We start from the raw sequence: 15,831 nt of genomic DNA on the forward strand, positions 1-15,831 counted from the left end.
ATCTGCTAAAAGGTGAAAGAACACACCTGGCATGATTGTTCAGCTAGTTACCTGACCAGCGGTTCAAGGACCCCAACCAGATGATTTCCTCAAGCACTTCCAGTCTGTAGTGATACATAACACGCAGTCTTTCGGGTGCTGCCTGTGAACCCTGGCCACAGGACACCAGCTTCTGGCTCCACTGCATCCCCAGGCCTTAGGGCTGAATGGTTCTACACCACCTGCCGCTTATAATCGAGGAGAGGCCTGGCAAACAGCAATTTGATAAGAATCACACGAAGTTGTGTGGTTATCTTTTAAGTTATAAAAATGCCTGATAAGCAAAGATTTCAAATAAATTATGAGAGCAGTTTGGGAACAAATATTTCTTGATAGTAGACAAACAGCATTTAAAAAGTTTATTTGCTTATGTGTCCACTTTAGAAGGGCACTGTTTCTAAAACAACCAGACTTACTTAGTGCCCTCGAAAGACATCAGGGACAGATGGAAAATTCAATATCATGTTGGCATATTTTGTGTGGTTTTTCTGAAAATCTTTAAGGGGTAACTTTGTGACTGGCAGGTGAATACCTGTCATATAATCCAAGCACAATACATTCCTGAAGGATTTAAGAGTGACTATAAAATAGCTGACTCCTGTTGCAAATTGTCACCCAATCCTCTAAGCTTCAGTCCTCAGACATTCAAGCCACCTCGGAGTGTCAGGAATAGTGCAACCTAGTGAATTAATAATGTGGCTTCATGTCCCAGCTCTGCCACCGCACCCCTCAACCTTCTTTCTCCAAACACTGGCCAATTCCAAGCTAACACTTTGTGAAATCAGAGAAGATGAGAAACTGAGAAGGGGCAGGCAAGCCCGCTGGTCAGTAGGGCAATTCCTCGAGAATGTGATATTCACTGCCTACCATCGGTGTGCAGAATCAAGCAGAAACTAAATGCCCCAGGCTGATGTTAGAATATATTTATTGCTACATTTATATACAGTTATACAAACAGCCCAGACAGGAAAGGGAGTATTGCAACAATTTATCCAGATGCCACAGATGTGTTCCAGGAAACAGAGCTGCATACCACTGATTTTGCTCTCAGTTCGAAGCCCAAAATAAGTCACATACATTTTTTTTAAGTGGAAAGTTCTTGGAAATTCTCTCCGCATATCCCTCTTTACAAGCTAGTCATGCAGAAAACAAGTGGGTTCTCAGAAGCCTGGGCCTTCAGGCATCTGTTGCGGGGATGGTGCCTTGAAGACAGGATGCAGAGGATGCTGGCTGAGGACTGCCAGGTGCAGTGCCGAGTTCCCACGTCCTGGCTCGTCTCTCTAAGGTCTGTCCCTAGGAAAGGCAATCGAGAGAGGTGAGGAGAGAGACAGAATAGCAAGAAAGGGAAAACCAACAGTCAACTGAGGTGTGGAAAGAACCACCAACAAGAGCCCTGATTGAGGGAACATTCATCCATCGGGTTTCAGCTGAGATTATGGACTTTGGGGGATACAGACATTCAGAACATCAGGCATGTCTTAGTACGACCTTATCCTAAAGCTCGCCATGTGCGTCAGATGCCAGGGACCTGCGTGAAGACACAGAAAGTGAACAGGAAAGTTAGGCAAGAAAGAAGAAAACTGAACTTTTAAATATTACCATGATAGGGTTGAAAAGGGCACGACCCTGATCACCTTTCCAGTAACATGTAGCCAAGACAAGAGTTTACTACTGAATTATGAAGGGGGATGGAATGTCACCAAGGAAACACGATGACGTACAAATTGCACCAAAACAAAGGTGGTTCCACAGGCTCTACACTCTGACCTCAGCCTTGCTAAAACTATTTTTGGTCTCAAAAGGAATCTAACATGGTAGATATTGCAATGTTCAGATCCAGAATCATGATGTGGGTATGAGATCATGGTATAATCATACTCCCCTTCATGTCACAGTCTTATAAGCCTTTGTGACGTGAATCACAAGAGAAGTAAGCAGCCTGTGAGGCAGGTGTCCCCAAGGGGTTGGTCACCTTATTTACACCAGCTCTGTCTTACCCACCTCAGGCTACTTCCCCCTCAACCCCCCGACCCCAGGGTGTAGGGAAGAAGGTCATCAGATCAGGTCTAACTCAGCCTCCTAAGCTAAAATCAGCCTAGCACCTCAGAGAAATGACAAGGCCTGAAGGTTGAGAGCAAGAAGCCTGTGGGTCTGGATGCACCAGACAACCAGAGGCCTTTGGGGTTGATTCATGATTTGGATACAGCCTGACACCCGAGGCTGTAGGGTATTCTATCCCTGAAGAACCAGCCAGCTGCAGTTCGTTCATGGCTATCCTTGTAATTCCTCGCCACCATAATCCCACGGGCCTGCCCAATCACAAGCAAGAGGGTGAGGATTCTGATGGAAAAACCCTCAGGACAGTGGGAGTAGGACCGGAAAACTGTCAAAAGTTCCTGTCTTTTTTCTTGGGTCAATAACACTACAATCAACTAAGGAGGGGGGGCCCAGCTGTTCTTCTGAGGCTGTCAACTATGTGACTTTTCAAGCTGAAGGATGCAGCGATTGCCAACTCCCTTGATCCTTTAATAAATTCATCTTTGGACAATTCAAAACCTCTGTCATTTGATCTTGACTTTTCTGGTAAGTCATGCAGAAACTTTCTTTTCCTACTTCTGATGGCAACAACAGAGTCAAACTCACTCAAAGGATTTGCTCTAAAAAGCAAAAACACTAAAGGGTGAAAATCAATGAGGAAAAATTGCAAAACATCAGGCAAATTTCAGTTGGAAGGATCTTACCAATCAGCAAACAAAATAGAAAGAGTTACATAAATGCCTGCACTGGAAGAAATGATTTAAAGATGAATAGCTAAGAACAGTATTGTTTGTGGCAATCTATGGATCATTAAGAACATGTTTTAACCAAGGATTTTAGCTCAAATATCAAGAATAAGATTAACTGGATTCTATGGAGTCACAAACACCCCTTTCAAAACGAGTGAAAGCAAACAATGATGGATGTGTCACAAGGACTTCAAGTGGATTTTGAAACAATGAAAATATTTTGGTGATGTCATGGAATGTCAGAGATTCTTGCATGACCTTAAACTCGTTTCACAGCAATCCAAAAGTCAAGGTCATTAAAAAGAATGCAATAATGCCATTTGCAGCAACATGGATGGACCTAGAGATTATCATACTAAGTGAAGTCAAGTCAGACAGAGAAAGACAAATACCATATGACATCATTTATATGTGGAATCTAAAATATGATACGAATGAACCTATCTACAAAACAGAAACAGACTCACAGACATAGAGAACAGACTTGTGGTTGCCAAGGGCGAGGGGTGTGGGCAGGGAAGTATTGGAAGTTTGGGATTAGAAAATAAAGAAATACAGAAATAAAGTCAAGGCCAAAGAAGCAAATCATTTCTAAAAGTTCCCCAGCCTAAGTGAACATATATCACCATTTTTCTACGTCACATGAAAAGAACCTAAAAAATAATATTGTTATAACAGAGTTATTCCACATTTTAAAGTGTTATCTAAAATATATTCCCATATAGCTAGAGATTGGTTTATAGAATTGTGGGAGGTTTAATCAGCAAGTTGGGGGAACTCAAATGTACCATTCAAGATCTACAAGATAAACCACATGGCTGTAGTTTTATTTAGAAATGGGATGGGTCAAAAAATCAATTAAAGAACTTTGAAACAACCTCTTATCATGGTAATCACGTTGATCAACGATTTTTAAATATTTCCAAATTGAGATCAATGCATAATACTAACCTGGCTTACGAACCAATTCTGGATTTTTTCTACTTAATATATAGGTATGGCACTTCATTTTTAAGTAGATCTGAACATTTTTTTAAATAAGAAAAAAAAAACCTTCTAGCAGCACACAAGTGTCATATGTGTGAGCTTGCACTATAATACTCTACATCAAGGGGGTTCTTTCACAAAGGTAAGCAAACAGTCTAAAGCAGCGTGTCTAATCAGCTCACCAAGATTATAGGTAAAATTTCATTTTAATAAACTCTATCTGACCTCAGTGTTCTTGATTGGCAAAGAGCCAAAGAGATGCAAACAACTGAAAAAAAATCTGGAGGGGGTGGGATTAGGTGCTGTAATGGTAGGGCTGGCTCTGGGTCAGCTCTTTTGACTGGCATTTCACTAGATGAAAGGCTCTGGGCTGTGGATTAACAGATTCAGGTTTTACGGGGTCCCGCCAGCATTTTTGCAGTGGAGGGGGTATGGCAGGTCTAATGGGAAGGTGGGCTAGCCCTGGTCAAGGCTGCCAGCTGTACTTACCCAGTGAGGGAGGGAGCCTTCTTCCTAACTGTTACATTTGCTTTATACTGCTTTGGCAAGAACGCATCTGGAACAATGCATACAGTTTGGGTCCCCACCTTTTAAAAAAGACATCAAAAGGTTAGAAAGCGTTTAGAACACAGAAGCAAGCCAAATACTGTAATACAGAAGCCAGAAGCACCCTTGTCACCTTGCATTATGTAGAGCCTTCTACGTAACCAAATTGCCAAAGTAATCTCCTTCCTAATCTTTAACCTCTAACTTTTCTTTTTCAATCACTTTTGAATCTCCACTATTACAATGTGGAAATAAGAATAACTTTAAATCTCCCTTTTGAAAAGATGCTAGAATTCTAATAGTTGCAGCAGCTCTGCACAAACTAGTCATTTTCATAAGACTACCAGATCTCAAAGCCATCAAAATCTTTTTAAGTATTAGAGTAACGCTGAAGATCAGATTTTATATTTTGAGGTTCTCTCTTGATTAAAATATCTTTCAGGCACCAACCAGACTTAGGTACCAAAATACTTCCTGGTGCCTACTTTAAAATCAACACTTGCTATCTATGAATAAGCAAAGGCTCAATATACTGTACCTGCCTACTAAGACTAGGGTGAGTAAGACAAACACATAATCAAAACCACCTCCCCTGCAGCCATGTTAGCATTGCAGCAGCTAAAGAGATTAATTTCAGCCCTACTTTCTCTGTTCTGTCTTCTTCAGCTGACTCACCTACCATTCTCAGACATAGCCCTTAGAGACACCAAAGACAAAGTCACAATTAACTCCAAAAAGAAATTGCTAAACCAATGAAGCTTATACATGTGTTAGTTTTCTGACTGGGGAGAATATTGATTACAGTATTTTCTATGCTTGAGAGTTAAGCAATTGGAAATGGTAATCTTTATCTTATAAATGGGTTACACATCAAAAGGGCATCTGTGGTGGGCTGTTTCCTATGGAAACCATGTTATAGATGATTAGTTTGGTTTCCAAGCAGTTTAATGCATAATGAAAAACTGAGTCTTGCAGCAAAATACAGCAGAACCCTCACATTTTGATAAAGGAACACTGAAACAAAGCAGTTTTATAATTTTTCCTTAATAGTGAACTTTGATGTTAAATGGGCAGGATTAATTAGGTGATTAAATAGTACTTGAATTTAAGAACACTTTAAAGAGAATTTTAAGTATTTTCAAGGCCTTTGAAGGTTAGCAGAGCTGGCACTTTATTGTACCAATTGTCATTTTAAAATGTATTGCTGTATCTTTTACCCTAGTAACCAGCACTATTCTCATCATTCTTAACCATAATTGAGGTAGATTTGCAGTACTCATAAAGGAACAAAAGGGGAGAGAGAAGAAAAAGGACGGAAAAGAGAATGATTGGCATGAGTATACTGAAAAATATTTGGAGGAGCAAGAGAAACGAGGATGGGGGAGTAAAGTGAATAAATATTAAGGTATAAAAGAGAAAATAAAGTTAAATGAGGGGTTACAGTGATAACAGAGGAAACTACATGCAGTTGCCTTAAAAGCAAGGTAGCAAAGAGACATCATCAGAAATGTTGAAAGTTTGCCACCAGGTGGCGCCATGAAATTAAAATACCTCTAGAAAACAGCAACCCTTGTTGGAGGGGCGGTGAGTGGAAGATACATACAAATCAGAGGGGCAGGATATTCACAATACAGGTGACTCAGTGTTCGTGGAGTGCCAAACCACAGGTTAGGACATACATCATATCAAGTTATCCCAGGAACGAAACTTGGTTTAATATTAGAAATATCTATTAATTCAATATGTTAACAGACAAAAAAGCATACACATATTATCACAATATACACAGAATTTGCATTTGATACATTTTAAACACCCTTTTGATTTTTAAAAAAACTCTTAGAAAAACAGGTGTATATATATAAAAGGAAGTTTCATTAACCTGATAAAGGTCATCTGCCAAAACAGCAAACTTATGTCATGGCACATGTTAGAAGCATTCTTGTTAAATCAGAAATGAGGTGCACTTATGTTCAACATTGTACTGAAAGCTTTAGTCAAATCAACTCAGTAAGATAAGGAAAAGAAGTTATATGGATTGAGAAGACAAAGAACTGTATTAATTGTAGATGACTATTTATGTAGAAAGCCCAAAAGGCTTCACAAATTATGAGAAAAAATAAGAATTGAGCAAGGTTCTTGAATATAAGGTCAGCAAACAAAAAATCAACTTCATTTTTATATACCAGCCACCAATAGTTTTAAAATTAACTACTAAAAAGACAGTAAAAATAAGATGCTTAATAATAAATCTAACAAAAGAAATAGATCATCTAAATGGAAAAAATTAAACTTTACCGAGAAGTATTAAGGAAGACATAACTAAATGGAGAGATATTACATATTCATGACTAGGAATACTTAAATATTGTACAGATATAATTTTTTTCCAAATTAATCTATTAATACATTTCTATCAAAACAAGGTGGAGAAACTTCTAAAGAAAACAGGAAAAAAGAAGTCACTTCACAGAGGAGACATGAAAGGCCCATAAATTTAAGAAAAATTCTGAACTATATTAGTAATCAAGACAATGCAAACTAAAAGCACATTTTAAACCTATCAAATTGGCAGAAAGTTAAAAAAACTAGTCATATTCAAGTGTGTTGAAGTCAGTGTGGGTATATCCTTCCTTTGGAAAACAAGTTGCTGGTTACACAGAAAAGTTGAAATGCCCCTGTAACTGAACAATTCCCCTCTCTAGGTAGAGATACTGTTGCTCACACTACTAGGAAATATGTTCAAGAAGATTTCAGGCTATATTGTTTGTAAAATAAAAAATACTAGAAACAATCCAAGTGTCCATTATCAGGGGAGTGGATAAATTATAGTGCATTCATAAAACAGACACCCTCACAGCAGCGAAAATGAATGAACCACAGCTATATTCATCAAAATGGATGTGTGTGTGCGCATGTATGTAAAGTAGGTAAAGTTCACAGGCAAGCAAAAGGAGACATTATATTGTGGATACAAACAGTTAAAATCAAAGAAGAGGGAGACATGATAGAGGAGGAATACAGAATGCCTAAGTTACCAGCAATGTACTATTTTAAAACGGATACATGAGTACTTATATATTTACATGTATAATACTACATAAGAATATATACTATATATAATAACAGATTTCTTTATATTTCTCCTAGACACTGTTGTAAAACAATCTCTAGTTGTAAATGTTTAAAACTTTCAGAAATTGATAGAGGAAAAATACTACAATAGACAGGGAAGTTATAAATTTTGTTCCAATTATCTTTGGTCTTTGAACCATTAGAATTTTTAAGGTCTCAAATCGTCTAGGTAGAGAAGTCAATAGCTACTCCAAGGACACTGAGTAAAAGAAGCAACTGTATTATTCCCACCGTGTCTGACACCCTCATCTCTAAATAAGTGATTCTCAAAGTGTGGTCCCAGAACAGCAGCATTAGCCTCACCTGTTAAAAATCCAAGTTCCTAGGCACCATGTAGACTTACTGAATCAGAAACTTCAGGAGGAGCCCTGCAATCTGCATTTTAACAAAGTCTGCACGTGATAATGATATATGCTAGTTTGAGAACCACTGCTAGAAGTTTCTCAAATGTGTAGGGAAATCTCTTCATTACTACAAAATAAGACCCCTGTACCATGAAATAAACAATCTAGACAGCTGAGAAAGCCACAATGCTGGCCCTTGGAAGAACGTAACTGTTGTTAAAATCCTTTAATTCAGAGGTCAGCAAACTATGGCTCATGGACCATATCCACTTCCCCATCTGTTTTTGTAAAGACCATGATTTAAAAATTAAAAGAAGATAATTTTATGACATATAAAACTGTATGAAAAAATAAAAAATAAAATAAAATTGTATGAAAGTCGGATTTCAGTGTCCATGAATGAAGTTTTACTGGAAGGCAGGAGGCCAGGCTCCTTCACTTACATACACCCATGGCTGCTCTTGTGCCAAAACAGCAGGGCTGTGTACTTGTGACAGAAACTATTTGGCACGCAAAGTTGAAAATATTTAATATCTGGACCTACCTTTAGAGAAAAAGTTTGCCAACTCCTACTTTATTCAGTAATTACAATCTACTAACCTTGAAGCAAAATATAATCATAGTGATTTCCTCTTAAATGTACAATTTTCCTTTTAATTCCACAGGCAAAAATCTAATAGTTTAAAAGAATTCTTAGGAAAGTCAAAGCAGAACCATTTTTATCTACAAGGTAAATCAAATAACCCACACAGAGCATCTGGAGAAAGTTGTTAATTATGCTACTTTCTCTTTGTCTTCAATATTGTAATGTGACAAAAAAAATGACTGGTGAATTTTAATGAAATACTCCATCACGTTTAGTTCTGTAAACTAGTTTAGCAATCTCCTCCACAGGCATTTCCTCAGGTGTTTCACTTAAACTGTGAGCCTGTCTCAAGGCTGCACTGTGACTTATTTCTCAGGCCTCAAGCTGTGGCCACCTTCCTCCCTGGCTCTGTCCCAGGCTGAAACTCTCCAGGCAATCTGATCCTCAACCTCTTGAATTTTTTCTAGACCAAGTTCAGTTCTTATCACTGAAGTCCTGCTCACCAAATTTCTGAAATATTTTATTTAACATCTATTAACTAGCTCAAACAGCCTATTTCTATACATATCCATCTTCACTTCTCAAATTGCATTTTTTTCTAGATTTCTAAGATCCCTTGAGCACAGACCCTTCATTTGATTTCGAGGGCTTTAACAATCAATAAAAAGAAAAGGATGCTTTCTCACCCCCACGGGTATAAATCATATATTTCAACTTCAAATCTTTAAGCTATACTCACCTTTTCTTGAAAATGAGAGCACTAAACTCTTCACAGGTTGGCGTTACTAGCCCACACCAAACAGTGGAATAAGTCTGGTCCCCAATTTGATGGGGTTTGATCTCCAGGTCACTGTTACTCTGTATTCAATATAACATTTAGAGCATTCTTCTTTGGCCTCTAAACTAATGAGTACATTCACTTTAAGTTATGAAGAAAATCCTCTGAAGGGCACCGTCATGTAAACATGTCTCAATTGCAAAGTTGGCGTTTTGTAGTTTTTAAAAAAGGGTGGGGGGAAGATTTCAATTCAAAGAAACCCAAACCCAAATGCAGACTCTGCCACTCTGGTGGCCTTTGGGCAGGTTACTGAACTCTAAAATGGGATAGTGCACCTACCTCCAAGGACACCTGCAGCATTTATGACATCTTTGTACAGATTAGGAAAGTGTGTCCCTTCCTTCAGGCACAGGTGTGGTCCCAAGTTGCACGCTTATCTGGTACACACTAAATTTGTATGTCTGTCCCTCCACTTCTGCCACTATGCTTGTGTGAGCTCCTTGAGATTTGGCTCCTTTCCAACTTCATCTCACAAACAACTCTCCCCTGGGCTCACTTAGCTCTGGACATACTGCCCTCCTTCCAGTTCCTTGAACCAGTAAGCCCTTTCTTGCCTCAAGGTCTTTGCATATGCTGTTCTCTCTACCTGGAATGCTTTAAAGCAAATCTTGTAAACTGGTGTCTAGTGGGCCACTTCCAAGAGAGCAGATATATTGTTTGGCTTGCAAAACATTATCTAAAATTTTTTAAATAGCTGACGTGTAAAATTTGAGAGACTTCACATAAAATTACATTTCTACTTAAATATTTAAAGCATTATTCTTTGGATGCTTTTTTTAAAAAGCTGTTTGCTGGCTTATCTTGGAAAATCAAAATAGCACTGCTTTGAGGAGCTGCCGCCCTCTTTAGACCCAGCGGGAAGATTCCCCCACCAGGGTGCTCATTTGATCCTTCTGGGCATTTGCATTTGCCATCTTGATTTAAATTTAAAAAGCTAGGCTTCTCTTTTTTCAGGTGGCAACTTATATGCCAGTTCCTCACAGAGACTTTTTCCGACCTTCCTATCCCCGATTATCATCCTATTTTCCCCAACTCAGTCCCTTGTTTCTTTCACAGCATTGATACAAATTTGCTGCTTTTATAGGTCAAAGATGGTTGAATATTAGCAATTTTACATGAGTCAATCTAATACGATTCACAACTTTTAAATTATTCTGCATGTGTTTCATGACTTACCATAGAAAGTAAGTCCATTAATAAGGATCTAGTCTTCTTCACTATTATATTCTCAATGATTAGTAGGTACACAGTACCTGGAAGGTACTAGGCACTAAAATATTTGGATGAATAAATGCAAGGACTCCTCCTACCAAAACTTCCTTAGTAGCTTCAGAACATACACAAAACCCATTTTTACCTATCCTGAGGTAACTAGAAGTAGCCCAAGTTATTAAGTGGACTTTCCTAACCCACAGCCCAAGGCAGTCCTACTATCCCCTGCTCAACTCTAGAGCTGGCTTTAGGCCCAGACTTCCATCAGCCTCTGCTTACATAGCTGACACCCCTGGTTCTAGCACTGGAAATGACTCCTAAGATATGATTTTTTCCTGGAACCCCTGTGCAAACCAGCATTGAGACCACCATTGGACATCCACTGAGATGTTCCCTCAGCCCTAAAGGGAAGCTGGGGGAAAATTGTACGTGTTCCTGAGATAAATGCTGACAATTGCAATAACCTCTACATCCTTGGAGATGTTAGCAAGGGGTCTGCTGTTCCCCAGATCTTTGTATGTATCTCTTGTCTAGTTGTCTGTCACACTATATCTTAACTCTTTGTTTCTTCCTCTAGACTATGAAAGTTTTAAAAAATTATTTATGAATCCTCAGGACCTAACTTCAAGTACTTAACAAGTGCTTAGTGAATGAAATTATTTGAATGGATTAAATCGTTCAAATGCTACATGGTGCACCCCTAAAAGGTAAACATGCATACAGATTTTCACTTACTAGGTACAATTTCATGGACTGGAGCAGGGCTGTGGGGTGGGGTTCATGCCAGTGTCAGCTTCAGACATCTGGAGCTGACGGAGGACACTACTAGAAAGAGCACTTTCCTGTTCTGTGTTTGTGGAAAACACTTCCCAGAAGATACTATACAGTTAAGCTAAGCAAAAAACTAGTCTTAACTCCAAAGCAATTGCTCTCTTCAATGATTTTCTTACTGCCAAAGCCAGTGTACATTGAAACATTGTAACAGACCTGTTTCCTATGGCTTTGGTGGTCACCCAGGATGTTTAACTCTGCTCTGTTGTGTTTCTGCAGCTCTCTCCTGAACGTACTCTTCTTGCTTTGGCCAGCCCTTAAATGTTGGTGCTCACCAGGGCTCTGTACTAGCTGTTCTTTCCTTACACTTTCTCCTTGGGAATTCTTATGACATTCCATCAGCATTCCAAACTTGTCCAAAAAAGCATCACAGGCACATCCACACCTGCTTCCCCTCATGATTCCCCAGTGTTTCATAGCACCACCTTCTGAATCTCAAAGTTTATACTTTCTCAGTACAAACAGGTAGTTCCAGCACGCTCCAAGTCTTTTTGTGCCTGAAGGTATTTACATACATAGCTCCCACTACCTGGATGGCCCTCCTATCTTTGCCCCTCACGCCCTCCCACCATTAAGAATAACTCATTCTTAAAGGCTTGGCTTAGGAGTCATCTCCTCCAGGAAGCCTTCCACCAAGACTAGATGCCTTCCTCTGAGCTCCCAGAATTCACCCACCTTATTCATTTAACAAAAAATATTGAGCTCTATCATGCACCAGGCATTGCTCGAGGCACTGAGCACATTTCATTGCACAAAACAGCAAAATTCCTGCCCTCATGAAGCTTACATTCCAGTGGGAAAAGACAGATAATAAACAATACAAATAGGTAAAAAACATATTAAAATATATATATATAAATATTTAAAATATATATAGTGTGTTGGATAGTAAGTGCTATAAAGAAAAATAATTAAGAGACATGGGTAGGGAATACTGGGGAAAGTGTGATTTTAAATAGGGTGGTAAGGGAAGGCCACATTGAGGTGACATTTAAGCAAAATCCTGGAAGTGGCAAGGAAGTGCACCATAAAAATACCTGGGGAGAAAAGGCATTCCAGGATGACGTAACAGGAACACTGGCTAGTTTAGAGAATAACAAGGAAGCCAGTTGACCTCAATTCAGTGAGAAAAGCGGAAATCAGCAGATGAGGTCTGAGAGTGACAAGGAATCAGATGATCTTGGGCTCTGAATGACCACTGAGAAGGATATAGCTTTTACTGAGATGGAAAAGGTCTGGAGAATTTTTGAGCATGACAGGATCTGACTTACCTTTTTAAGGCTACTGTCTTCATAGACTGTAGAATATCAAGAGAGGAATCCAGAAAATCCATCAGAAGGCTCTAGCAATAATACAAGCAATCCTGGTGTGTGGAACAGGGTGATAGCTGTGGAGGATGTATGAAATGGTCATTTTTTTGAATATATTATATATTTTGAATGTTGGGCCAACAGGTTTGTGGTTGGATCGGGTGTGGGTTATGAGAGAAAAAGAAGAATCACATTACAGTCAAGGTTTGGGCCAGATCCACTGAAAGGAGGGAAGACGAAGAGGAAGACTGAGACAGGAGCAAGTGGGCGGGGGTGGGAGAAGACCTCAAGTTTGGTCTGACATAGCAAGTTTGAGATGCTTATTAGATATCAAAGTGGACATGTTAGGTAGATAGTTGGATATACACATCTGGAGTTCAAGGTAGAGGGTTTTGGCTGGAGATTTGAGTTTTTAGCATACAGATGGTATCTCAAGCAACAACACTGGAGGAGGACACTAAGGGAACCAAGTGTAGACGGGGCAGACCTGGGCCTTGGCACACTCCAACATTAACAGGTTGAGGAGAGAACATTACTTACTCATACACACACATTATTTACTTCGTCTACTGGGAGTAGACCATGAACTCTTTACTGCTCAGAACAAACCATGTCTATTTTATCTCTACATACTTAGCAGAGGGCCTGGCACACACTCAATAAACATATGCTGAGCAATACCATCTAAAGAGAATCACAAATAAAATTCTTAAAAGGCAAGAAGACATAAAAACTGGAATCCAAAGGACTGGAGTATAAATACTAATACCCACACTACTGACAGATGAACAAAAATATTATGAAAAACAAAATGACAGAAGTTAATAAACACCTTTAATATGCCAAGCCGTAAACAAAGTACTCCATGTATATTATTAGTCAATGCTCATAAAATCTATAGTGTTACTCCCATTTATCAGATGAGGAAACTGATGTTCAAAATGGCTGAGTGGCTTCCTAATGTCACACATCTAAGAAAGTGGCCAGGCCACAATTCAAACCCAGATGCAATTAACTCTACATCGTGCTGCTTCACATCTATTCCAAACACTCTAAATGCCAGTCAGACTGCCTGTGTATCTAATGTGCTCTGGACCAATAAAACCTGGATCTAAGTATCTACTGTAAAAAACAAAAACAATGGCTGAAAAAGCAAGAGAATCTGGGAAAGGATCCCTGAACCCTTAGAATGCGGATAACCATGGGCTATGAAGTCTGTAATTTCACTTGACAATTTCTGAGTGTGCCTGAAAACCTATGCAGAAACAGCAGGGATCAGAACTCAGTAGCACCAAGCAGCTGAAAGAGCAACAGAGGGATGGTGAACACTACAGACTGAGGACCTAGACTTTATGAGCCTCTCTGGTACATCAGCTTAGAATTTACTGTGAATCTCAGGGAACAGGGGAAGAGAGGAAGACTGCAAACCACTAATATCAGTGTTTCTTCTATCTGATTAACATGAAATATCATTAGCACTTTGAAACTAATTAGGCTGTACCCCCCAAAATATTTGGTGCCCAAGAAAATCACTTAAGAACCAAAAGTTTATAGGTACAAGAGCAATATCTGATCTGAAAAGTGAGGTGTGAAATCAAAGGACATTTTCTTAAAGTCAGAAAGAAAGATCACATAATAGGATGAATTAAGTTGATCTACCTCCTTAAAAATCAAAGAAAACTTCGATATTCTTTGAAATAATTTTCCTGTTGCTTGGTGTCATGGTCGAGTGTTTTGCAATGATCTGAGCTTGTCATTTTCCATTTTAATAAAGGTAAGCAAATGAAAACTCCACACTGAGGAAATGGTGGTACTCAAAGGGAATTAAAAACCAAAAAGCTACCAAAGTACCTTTAGAAAGGTACTGACTTTCTTCTTTTATAAAAATAGCATTTTCTGATTATAAAATTTGAAGAAGTCAGAGAATTTTTATATACTGGCAGATCTTTTACACTTGAGCCCTCAAAAGTGAAACATTAAAGCCATTATAGCTATGTCACCTTTTAAACCTGAAATACAGAAATCCAATTTATGAAAAGGAGAAGTGCCTACTTTTCTTATGAAAGTGCTTCAATAAGCACATACTACTATTTAAATTTTTAAAATGTAAAAAGTGCACCTACATCATTTAAGTAAAAACTTCCTAACACAATATCTTAAACAGGATAAAACAAAAGCAGTGTTTGTTCAACAATACATGGCAGTATTGTATATAAAGCAAAGTAAAAATATAAATGTTCATCAGAAGTTAAGGGGCATCCACATAATTAAATACTGTGGTATTTTTGTACTTATATATAACGATTTCCAAAATACACCATTCAGTGCAAGAAGCACAACACTGTGTATACAGAATGCTATACCTTATGTAAACAACAATAAGTATACAACATATGCATGCTTCTACATGTACAGGTAATTTCCAGGAGGCATAAGGTGAAAAAAATAGTTACCATTGGGGAGAGCTGCAGGGCTAGAGGACAAAGCAAGGAGGCTTACTTTTTTGTGTTACCCTATTTTTATCTATTGAATTTTGTTTCATGTTCACTTATATATTTGTTAATTTTAATGATTTAACCAAGTTTTTAAAAAAATTACACTTCAGTCATAAAGTAGCTAAGTATGACCTAAAGCACCTTTAGTATTTGGCAACTTCAACACATAACATGATAATACTGGAAGCCAGTGGAAAATATGCTTTTCTTAAAATAGCTATAATACCTAATTTCTAGTTTTTTAAAAACAATTTTCTTTATGCATAGTTGAAAGTTGTTTTTTTAATAAAAAAGGAGGGACTCTGGCAATAATAGTTATTTTAATGCTTAAAATAATCTCCAAAGAAAATAACCAGGTACTTCCCTGGTGGTGCAGTTGGATAAGACTCCACGCTCCCCATGCAGGGGGCCCGGGTTTGATCCCTGGTCAGGGAACTAGATACCGCATGCATGCTGCAGCTAAGAGTTTGCATGCCACAACTAAGGAGCTGGCAAGCTGCAACTAAGGAGCCATGGAGCCACAACTAAGGAGTCCATCTGCCACAACTAAGACCCAGTGCAACAAAATAAATAAATAAATAAATATTTAAAAAAGAAAGAAAGAAAATAACCAAAGGGGAAAAGAACAATCCTTAAATATCCCAGTTTTCTGAAGCTTTGCTATGATACAAACTATTGCTATATACATTTACAAAAATCAACACAGACAATTAACCAGCGTC

General features: G+C 38.5%; 1 protein-coding gene across 4 annotated transcripts in view; it reads right to left on the reverse strand.

Annotated features, from left to right (window-relative positions):
- Window positions 1-957: 957 nt before the first annotated feature.
- The window catches only part of RDX (radixin), a 102,385-nt gene continuing 87,511 nt past the window's right edge, over window positions 958-15,831 (reverse strand). For 2 of the 4 annotated variants that reach the window (XM_060160349.1, XM_060160347.1), the window contains 2 exons: window positions 4,302-4,399; window positions 958-1,332 (listed from right to left, as the gene is read on the reverse strand). In XM_060160349.1, coding sequence (XP_060016332.1) covers window positions 4,333-4,399 — 67 coding nt within the window. In that variant the 3' untranslated portion in view covers window positions 958-1,332; window positions 4,302-4,332. Of the gene's footprint in view, window positions 1,333-4,301; window positions 4,400-12,621; window positions 12,692-15,831 lie in introns of those variants that run through there. The other 2 variants (XM_060160346.1, XM_060160350.1) reach the window with 2 other exon arrangements.

The sequence above is a fragment of the Lagenorhynchus albirostris genome, chromosome 9 (genome assembly GCF_949774975.1).
Source record: "Lagenorhynchus albirostris chromosome 9, mLagAlb1.1, whole genome shotgun sequence".
Lineage (NCBI taxonomy): Eukaryota > Metazoa > Chordata > Mammalia > Artiodactyla > Delphinidae > Lagenorhynchus > Lagenorhynchus albirostris.